Source organism: Strigops habroptila, chromosome 1, assembly GCF_004027225.2.
Source record: "Strigops habroptila isolate Jane chromosome 1, bStrHab1.2.pri, whole genome shotgun sequence".
Lineage (NCBI taxonomy): Eukaryota > Metazoa > Chordata > Aves > Psittaciformes > Psittacidae > Strigops > Strigops habroptila.
Window position 1 is genome coordinate 21010994 of NC_044277.2, and position 11162 is coordinate 21022155.

The 11162-nt window shown below is 40.7% G+C and overlaps 1 protein-coding gene across 4 annotated transcripts in view; it reads right to left on the bottom strand.

Annotated features, from left to right (window-relative positions):
- GRHL2 (grainyhead like transcription factor 2) overlaps positions 1-11162 on the bottom strand; it is a 65844-nt gene that overhangs the window by 25924 nt on the left and 28758 nt on the right. For all 4 annotated transcript variants that reach the window (XM_030500352.1, XM_030500342.1, XM_030500331.1 and 1 more), the window contains exon 8: positions 6145-6239. In XM_030500352.1, coding sequence (XP_030356212.1) covers positions 6145-6239 — 95 coding nt within the window. The remainder of the gene's footprint in view (positions 1-6144; positions 6240-11162) is intronic.

An 11162-nucleotide genomic window follows, 5' to 3' on the forward strand; every position in this document is an offset into this window, starting at 1 on the left:
AGTCCCCTACTCAGACCAGAAACCTTCACCTCCCCAAAGCAGTAACCAAGACATGCCACCTGCTCTAAGCAGCAACGATTTCAACCCACCTGTCCAAGCACAGCCTGCTTTGCCCTTTACAACCCTCATCTTTCCCTCCTTTGCAGCTCCTGTCCTTAATGCAGGTACTCACACTCTCAATGCAACAATGAGCAAAATAACCCCACTGGCAGCCACGAAAAAGATGCAGTCCCTCTCTACCTCTCCTGGAAGACATCCAGGATTAAGATCCTCCTTGCTCTGGTCTCCTGCATAGTAGAGTTACATAGTCAGAAAATGTAGAGTTAGGTAGAAATGACAGTAGCAGGAGTAGAAATCACTGCTTTTTTTTCCCCAGGGCCCTGTCTACACTTGGCTTAGAACTACTTTAATGGATGTGACTATAGCTGTACCTGAAATCATTTACAAACTTTATTTTTCCTGTGCAAACTGGATTTTAGCAATGTTTTGCTATTAGGAATACGTTTGGGTTATAGTTATAGTGATGTCTCTTTTTTTTTTAATGTCAGCATATCTTAGATGAGAGCAATTAATGACAGAGTTCCACCCATCTAGTCTCCAGCTCAGGCATGCCACTGGCAATGAAAAACTCATTTGGAGAAACATTTGGTGCCTGAAAAGTTTCAAAAGTGGCATAAGATAACGACAACTCTTCTGTTTGGTTTAGAGCCTACCTAGAAAAAGTACTCTCTCTTTCGGGGAAGGCACTCCTCCAAAGTGTAGCTGTTATTATGTGAATTACTGACTGTTTGTTAAATACTGCAGCATAATTAGTGATGTACGAGACACAAACACAGTAACATGTCTTAAGAGAAAGCAAGGCTCAGAAATGCATTTCCCCTTTTATCATTTAATCCAGCCAACACGACTCCTGCTGTGGTCTCTCAGCTTCTACACTTTAAAGGTCTATTGTTACGAAACTTCTAATATAAGCCTTTTATTACTATTTACATATTTACATTTCTGGTTTCCATCATCTCAGAAAGAGCCAAGAGCAGAAGAGAGGGAAAAGTGTGTTACAGCACAAAACCAGAACCTTAAAGCAATTTCTCTACTGACTACTGGCAATACGTAGAATCTATGCATGGGTGATGGGTCTTTGCAAAATCCTGGTTTAAAATGGTTCATCCCTCCAGACTGTAACAACGAAGAGTTAAACGACTTGTCTCCCAAATGACTAACATCAATCCCATCATTCCCTTCGTATACACAAGAAGTGTGGTTTTATAGTTTCTCCTGCCAGCCGTTACCTTATAAATCCCATACAAAGGTAAGACCTTTGTTTTATTTCAATACAAATGTCTCCAGCAAATGTTTACACTACTCTTTTGAAGCTTCCTCAACCCACACCCCACCCTGGCAACTACATAAAAATGCCATTTGCCTTGAATCCCAGATACATACTTACCAAACCATTTGTATACACTCAAATTTCAACATTATTTGCTACCACAGATTAACTCTTCTTTAATAGATATATTGTGTGTGCGTATATATTTCCTGGCATATATATATTTATATATATATTATATATATGCGCGCTTGCACGCGCAGACATGGTTTATAAAAGCAGCTCCAAAGTCTAATCCTACATAATTCCTAGTACTAACTCCCCAAAATGAAGTATCTTTTCCTCCAACCTTTAAATTTTGAGAGTAGAGAAAATGTTAATTTCCTCCCTAATTATATGAAATTTGATGTAAGTTAAGAAGGAAATTAATTAAGAACAAAATAATTCTTATACTAGTCAAAACCTGTCCGTAACCTACCAGTGTTAAAGAAATATGAATTGCCACAATACAAATCATTGCTAGAAACTGTGCTGCTCTATAAGCTTGATTTTACCATTGTGCCCACTGGTATCATAGCTCACTTCGGCCCACAATATCCAAAAACCTAATCCTGAAAATCACTCAATCATTGAAAACAGCTTATTACTGTACGGGCTATGCCAAAACTCATTAAATAACTGGAAAGGTTCCCAGAGGCTTCAGCATGCTTTGGACTTAAGATCTACATTTCAGTTAAATATAGCACAACAACAATTGCACGCTAGTATACACAACAAATGTACACCACACAACTACTGTACACACCAAAAAGTATGTGCCAGCACCTGCCTGAATAACATATCCACCAACATGTGTGTTCCCCGCATGTCTCAGTTGTAGTGCTTAGCAGATATCAGTAATTTCTTGATATCAGTGCAAAGTAATTTTTGTCTGCTTTAGGGTGACTTTCAATTTAAGGTTAAAAAGCACTTTCCATAAAAATATACAATTAATATTCTTTCAGAAGTAACATCATCCTAATCATTTTAAATTATCTAAGTGTTAATCAGAGAGAAGATGTATCTCAAAGAGATGGTTTGATTTATGACAAAGATACTCACCTTTGACCAGGAGATTTCTGGTCTTTAATTATCTTTCTTGCAAACTAATTTCTGTCAGCAGTAAGACTGCAAGCAGGCAGATGTATGTCTATTAAAAATGGAACTAATCTCTCTGTTCAAAAGCTTCCACTAGAACTTGGTTAACCAGCCACATGCTGCAGCAAATCTACAGGGCAATAGCAAGGCAACTAACTACCTTTTGCGTATCATGAAAAGACTTTTAAAAGATGGTTAAAAAGCCAGCCAGCTCTTGTTAATTGTTGTTTGTTTCCTTACCTTTTTTAAAGAAGCCCTTTAAAAATACCAGACATAGCATTTAGGTTCAATCAAAGGGAGCCAACAAATCACCTTGACCATAAATGTTGCATACTTATACATAGAAGTAAATATGGGAGTTAAACAAAGATGGACTGCACATAAAGTGTTCTTCACTCCTACCTCTGCTTCCCTACTGCACAGTATTTTTGTCTGAAAGAAGCAGAAGTAAGAGTTGGACATGGCTGTAGACCCTTCCCCTCATTTCCCTGTGTCCTGGTCTGAATCACAAGCCTCATGGTGACCTCTAGACAATGGCCCCAGCAGAAAAGGATGTTGTTCTAGAAAAAGATAAGGATGTGTCAGGCCCAACTCTGCTCTGCCAGAAGGCAAAGGGACTGCTGTTGTCAACCAGATACAGCAGAGGAAACTAGTGGAGTGGTGTTTCTGACTTTGGTGCTGTTCCCTTAGTCCACAGAAAACAATGGCGAGATTATTCCACAGCTCAACAGTGCTGTACAAGATTCCCTCTTCCATTGAATTGTTCTGCCAGGCAACAGTTGGAAGACAAGGGACAAAGCACAGAGAGCTGGAGCCAACACCACAGTTCCCTCCATGTTACTGAGTTAATAAAGAGAGGCTTCTGCCTGTATGCTCTTAATGTCTGTTTCTTCCACATAAGATCCAACCACAACGCTACCTTACAAACCCTTAGCAGACTTGCTGTTAGCAGGCAGATTCTGGCTGTCACACCCACACTGTTATACCCTCATCCTGAAGGGCTTCCAGGAGGAGGGTACTGCACTGCTTGTGTGGGGGAGGAGAAATCTGGCTTTAAATCAGCTGCCCTCCAGGAGGAATAGGAAAGTGAGAAATCTGATGCTCCAGATAAGTCTTCCTAGATACACGACTTGGTCTCCCAGGAGAGACAGGGATGTTTGGTTAGGTGATTTTTTGTTAGATGATTTCTGCTGCTTCTGTTTGATTTTTCAAGATCATTCTCCTGTGCACTTCCAATGACCAGCCTGTTTTCTTTCTTTCTTCCCGGGCCAGTAGAGCGCTTCGTCACACCACATCACATCTCAGGGGCCCTGGAAAGAACTGCTCTGTGCCGCTTTTGTCTGACTCGGAAGAGAAAGGTCTTTGTGCCTGTGAGGTTAAGTTTTAATCTTGAAAATGTGGTTGAAAAGGGAAAACAACACTGAGCAGAAACAATGGAGCCAGTTAAAAGATCATCATTCCAAAAGCTTAAGAAAAGAGTCTGTAATTAAGCCTTGAAATTCTTCATCTCTCTTGGATGAAGTAATTGCTGGAGAAAAAACAGCCTTCAGTGACGTGCCTCCAAGTCCACAGCTTTCAAACAACAGCAGAGGCATCCTATGGGAATCCCCAGACCCAGTGCAACTGGTTATTGTATTAGACTCTCCAACAGGAGCAAGCATGTGGGTACGTGTATACACGTGTTTGGGGAAGGAAACACTTTAGTGCATGGTGATAAGCTTTCAGGTACAACTTGATTTATGTTTGATAGCCCAATACCAAAGCATGTTATGAATCCTCTTACTTTTATCAATACATTTGCAGTTCAAATATTTGATAACTAACCCTCAAAATAAATATGCATAAGCCAATTTGCATTTTAATGACTACTTCCTGCAGAAATACATGTGGCTTTCTTAAACTTTCACTCCTGGCACGTTTTAAATCCAGCAACAGTAAGAGAGTCATTTTTTTAGCACCTTGCTCTGTTATATTTCCAGTGATCATTGCAAGAGTCGTGTTCTTAATGTTCTGGCACCCAAGGCAGGAGCAAGGTGAATGGTGCAAGATTAGAAAAAATGGCCAAGCATAACACCTGACATTGGTGGAAGTCTTGCTCCTAGATCAGCATGGTGTCTTGCTAAGTCTGGCTTGCAGCTGCAAGTACATATGTGTTATAGAACTGGCAGCCCTGGCAATGGGGATGGTGCCAATGGGACAAGATAGCCCTACCCCTTAGTGCTTCTGTAAAAGCCCTTGGGAAAGTCCGTTGCATTAGAGATCCCAAACCTGCATTTGCTTGCATAATGATCACATGCACGTTAACAGTCATCTGTTGTGACTGCAGAGGACAACATACCACGGTATTTTGAAATGGAATCACATAATGGGGGAATATCTGCGGCAGTGAGAATGCAATCATTACATGAGTAAATACAGCACCATTAGCAACTGGGACAAGTACAACTCTGTTTACCAAGGCCCGCTTTTGAAAGAGCTAGGCAGTTTTCAGCTATTGTCTTTTCTTTAGCGCTCTATTCTTTTAAAATGTGCATCAGAGATGAAAATCCCTGTTAGTACAGACCTCAGCACCTTCAGTCAGCAAGTCAGGACAGCGAGTGTTAATGCTACCACTCTGTACTCAATGCAATCTCTCACAGGACACCTTGCTTGCGCAATGCAATCTCTCTAATGCTCTGTTAGAAATGCAGTGAGAAATCGTGCATGAAGATATCTCTGGATTTGAAAAGATCCTTAGAATTACTTGAACACTGGGCATTTTCTATTCAACATGAAAACAGTATCAGGAGTTTGTTAAGCTCAACAATACTTGTCGCTTATTATTTCTACATCTTCAGGAGTCCTGCATTATCCCCACACATTTTACACAGCCTATTTCCAGGAGCCAACTTCTTATAATTACTGGCAGCTTCTCGTTTCTCCTACACTAGTCCACGCAGCTGAAACACTCTGCCACCCCTTTGGATAACCTTATCTATAAGAAACTTGCTAAAGTGCTCTTTGGTTTATAAATTCCTGGTTTATAATTCCACTGTAGCAGTCACATCCCTTGATGCAAAACCCCGTGTCTGAGGGTACTCAACCACTAAGAGAGACAGACAGAATGCACCAGTCCTCAAAAATATGTTCATTCCCAATTGCATGGACAGTCTGTGCAAAACAAAAAATAATGGCACCAACACAAGGGAAGGCATAGTCTAGCTTACAGAATATTCATTATTGGAGATGTTAATAGTGTAGAAAGGAAGTTGATAATTTAAGAGAAGGAAAACATTCACCTTTTGTTCTACACTGACTTTGCAAGAAGTAAAAAAACCTTTTACTGTTTCTCAGGCAGGGTGTATTTTTAAGTGGAAAAAAATCACTGAGAGGTCACAAGCAAGAAACTGCATCACGAGAGCCCTGCAGGCTTTCCTCAGAAGTACATCTCTCCTTGTCAGTGACACAGGTGTGAACACAGTATCATCCCACCAGCCATTACATACCCTCTTGCCTTTTACAGATGGCCAGAATCCCTGGGGCCAGTGAAAGACCACAGTTTGCCTGGCTTTGCAGAGGCTGAGCTCCCTCACCTCCACCCACCCTTCTTCTTATTTGTTAAAAGGGAGAGAAGTGGAACAGTGACTAAGGATGGATGGTGCTTATATTAGGACGCCATCTGCATGGCTTTTCCTCACCTTTGCCTCCTCATTGACATCCCAAGTAAAGGACACAGCATTGAATGCGATTTCTTCAATATTCCCAATGGTATTAAAACTCTCCTTGTAATCAGCTGTAAGAAACAAACAAACAAAAGACTCACAAAAAAGGTTTGGACTGTCTCTTTTACAATGCATAGTAGATCTTCGCTTTTTCAGCTGGGTTGTCTAATGCATCAAAACTACCTCTTGTATTGTTTATGTTGAATTATTAATAACCTTAATTGCAAAGAGGTAATATACTGCAGCTTGAGTCTTACGCATACACATCACTAGCTAATATTCTTGCAAAATATTGCTTGGTCTGAAAAAGGAATCCGTGACTGTAGTGGGAATGAGTGGGTGCATTCATTAGCTTGGCTAAGGAATGGCCAAATCTGGAAAACTAACTAGAAGCTATTGAAACATTTAAATGGAGTGTTCAAATCTTGATGTAAATAAACAACATTACGGCAAATCCTAAAGAAGCTTTCTAAAAGGCTAAGAGCTATCACTGGAGGAAATGATCAGTAGTGCACATTTCTTGCTGAGCCATTTCAAGTCTCCCAGGAATTACTGCAGTGGATGCTGGAGTTCTATTTTTAAAAATTAGAATAAAACAGAAAAAAAAAAAAAAAAAAATCTTTTCCCTAACGTGTGCATGGTACTAAAATAGCAAATCGATATTAAGTATTTTTAAATTGCCTGACTACAAATTCTGCAGCCTCTTCTCACTTCTTTCCAATGGGCTGTTAATATTATCAATGAGCTAAAATCTCAGTAGGAATGCAAAGCAAGAGGGAGAAAGCCCAAATTTCAAAGGGGACCCAACCCTCCCCCAAAAACATTAAGGGTGGAACACCACATAAACCAGACAACTTCCAGGTCTTTTTCATAATGAGCCCCTTTTTTCTCTCCCTTTGCCAACCAAACACACTTTCTTCTTTTTGATGACAGGTTAAGAGAAAGACCCAGTTTGCAAGGAGGTAACATCTGCTTGATTAAAGGAACTTTCAGATTGTCCACGCAAATGCATCAACTCTCTCTAGGACATATACATTTCCTGAGAATCCCTCGAGGACTGTAATTGGACTCAGTGCCAGAGGGCTGAACTTACGTCATGCAGCAATCTTGATCTAATCTTTGCCCAAATCTGTGCTTCAGAAGCACGCTGATTCTTAGCTTTGTAATCAGTTATAGAAAAAGGATGTTTTTGTATTCCATAAATATAGAAATTCTATAAACTCAAATGGTTTCAGTATTCATCTCCTTTACCCTTCTAAAAATAAACTGTTGCTCTCTAAAAAAATAATTCCTAGGTAATAACAGTTTTAAATTAATTTATAACAAAACCACTGCTGCAAGGAGAATTATTTAACATTTGAGAGGTGCAATCAGTATACTTTTCTCTCATCATGAAACACAGGCATGCTGGCATGATTTTGGATACAGTAAAAATTCGCTGTTCTGACCATAGGAACAGCACAAGACATTTGGCGATGCAACAAGTGAATACAGTTTGAGAGGGCAGCAGGTTTTTCATTCCCACCATGAACTCAGATCTCCTTTCTAACTAAAGTAATTGGCTTCACTATCTAAATTCAGTGTGGGAATGCAAATAAGAAGAATTAGAAGACACATAAGTAGTTTAATATGCATGTGCACACATCCACCCACCCCTTAAATTTATGATTCACCAGAGAGTGCCTTGTGCAACTGACTGCTGCATATGGGCGTGCTGTGTAGGTGCACTTTGGAAAGACATGAACAACATGTCTTGTAAAGACACATGTTTTCTTCTCCTAAAAGGCTGTCAGAACCTCACATCCCACCAGCCCTTCCCTTCCCCCAACACATGCCTCCACTTCCTTAATTGCCATACACAAATCTCATGGAGCATCTATGTGACATGCTGTTTAAAAGCAGAAGTGCATCCTATTCCCCTCGATTTATAGTTATTTAAAGAAGGATCCTCAGTTGACTAACAGAGCATTTACACCCAAGGATGTCTGAAAGTTGGTAGGGTGACTGTTTTTCCCTCTTCTGCTGTTGTGATTTACCAGAAAATTGGGGTTCTTGCACATGCAAGAAGATGGCTCTACAGGAATTATTTCCTTTTGTTGGGTAAACTGCATATCAAACAATGGCAAATTGCAATATTAAACACTAATCATTTGCATGCATTACATACCATTGTAGCAGGGTTTTGTATTGTGCACATAAATAATACAAACTATCCTGCAAAAGAAATACAGGCAAGACTCTAGAGCACAAATAACCCCAATCTAAAACTTCCACACCCACTCTTTGTGTCCACGTTTGAACCTGTTCAGTATTTGTCAGATTATGGTACTGATTCTAAATAACCAATATTTGCTGCAATCCAGTATTATATTCTTTATTTGACATTATTTTAAAAGAAAAAAAAAAGTAGTAATCCAATGTCGCAGCATGACACTGTGGAAAAATCGGGGGGGGGGGGGGGAGGATTTTTTTTACGCTAAAAACAGTGAAAGTGCCTCCCTCCTCCTTCAGAAAAATCCATTTAGCACTCAGGCTAAATTCTGCAACCTTTCCTTCTTGCTTATTAAGTGTCAAGTCCTCAGGTTTATTCCTCAAGCACTAAAGACTTTCTTACATGTAAGTACATGTTTATCCTATTAATATCAATGCATCTCCAGACCCCATACTGCATCTATTCAACCATCCTTCCTCCCAGGCGGCACACCAACAGCCAGGACACAAAACAAATGAAAGCAGTGACCCCTGCACGTCTGGAGTGAGGGAACAAGTCACTCTATTTCCTCTGATCTCCAGAATATAACTGCAGGGCAGAAGGCAGACAGACCTGTGCCACCATGGAAAGCAGCACAGAGTCTTCACCCCTATCAGAGGGCTGAATAGCTGGACTCCAGAATTAGAACATCCCAAATTCAATGGATTCTCTGCCTGCTAAGGACCAAGTCATGCTTTAGATAAAAGGTGCATTCATAAACAATTAAAAAGGATTCACAGATGTCAAACATATGCTACAAACATTAACTTAAAGTAATACTAATGATTATAAACATCTATGGAACTGGTTACACAGATTTATGGCTATTCAGACAGTTCTGAAGACGTCTAATATATGATTAACCCTTCATATACTCGATAATCAGAGTGAAATCCAAAATAAGACAGAAGTGGGGCTACCAGCAGATTCCCAGACCATCTCCTGAAGATGGGGCAAATCTAATACATACTCCTGTCCGTAGTAAGCTTCTCTTATTGCCTGATTAAATGGTACTCCACGGCATATCCTGGCATTTGCTGATCTCCCTCACAGACAACTAATTCTCTCTGGGCTTGGACATTAACTCAGTATTCCTTTACAGGAGCTCTTTAGGGATCTGAATTTTTAATGTAAAGGGAAATCTCCATAGAGCCACACAACAATTTAGCCAGGAAGGGACCCCTGGAGGCTATCTGGTTCAACTCCTACCCTATTCCCACTCAAAGCAGGGCCAACTTCAAATCTGGATAAAGTTGATCAGATTATCTGATGATAAAACAGGAGGATTTTGCTAAATGCAGCTTGAGACTTGTAAGGGAAATGTAGTTGGGAGCCATTCTGCCCTAATAAGCCAAATATCCACAACTGTCCTGGTTTTGGTTGGGATGGAGTTAATTTTCTCCCTAGGAGCTGGTGCAGTGCTGTGTTTTGGCTTTAGTCTGAGAACAATGCTGATAACACACCAATGTTTAGTTGTTGCTAAGTAATGCTTACTCTGATTAAGGACTTTTCAGTCTCTCATGCTCTGCCAGTGAGGAGGAGTACATGAAGCCAGGAGGGAGCACAAACAGAACACCTGACCCAAACTAGCCAAAGGGGTATTCCGTACCATAGCACATCATGCCCAGTATATAAACTGGGGGGAGTCACCCTGAAGGGACCCATCGCTGCTCAGGCCGGGCTGGGTATTGTTCAGCAGGTGGTAAGCAACGGTATTGTGCATCACTGCTGTTCTGTTGCATTGGGTTTGGGTTTGGTTGTTCTTTTGTTGGTTTGGGGTTTTTGGGTTTATTCCTTTCTCTCTGTTATCTATCTCCCTTGTCATTAGTAGTATTATATTGTGCTTTAATTATTAAACTGTTCTTATATCAACTAGTGGGTTTTACCTTTTTTCTGATCCTCCTCCACATCTCCCTGGGTGGACAGGGGGGTGGAAGGGAGCAGAGGGAGTGAGCGAGCAGCTGCATGGTACAGAGTTGCCAGCTGGGGTTAAAACACAACAACAATGCAGGTCCCAAAGAAAGTGAGATGTAGTTCAGAAACACTGTACTTGGTAGAAGCCAAGGGCGTATTTCAGTTGTTCTCAAGAAAACACTACTGAGCACACGTAAGTCTTTCTTCTGAAAATGCTGAAGTGAACTCTTACAGTTCTTATATCTGTCAGAGAGTGCTGTATCAGTAATTCTTACTACACTGGGCTTAGCTTGTGTTTGCAGTCCAAATAACGACTAATGCGCCAGAGCACCTCAAAAGTCAGCACAGACCTATTTCATCTCAAACTAGTGAAAACAAAAGTCATTCACTTTAACACAGATAAACACACAGCTCATGCACACCACTTGTGTTGCAGAGCACTACTTTACAGAACTCGTGTCATAAACTGACTTGTTCAGGTAAGGGGACTGAAATGTGTTGGTACAGCACAAGTGCAGTGGAGTCAGAGGGTGTTGGCACGGCAGTGGAACAAGCTCCTCAGCACATACCTTCAAAGGTATGAGCATAAGCACTACAAGCTTGTAGGGACTAGCACACAAAAACAGGCAGCCTTCAGAAATAGCTGTGACGTGGCCTACTTGCTCTTTTAACATGTCATCATAAGAGTCATCTGGTCTGGGGTGCAGGTTTTACTGCCTTAACTACCCCAAAAGACAGGGGAAAAAAGAAAAAAAGAAGTTGGGAAAACAGTTCAGCCAGAACTATAATAATAAGACAAGAGGCAGAGAGGAGATTCAGGAAGAGCTAC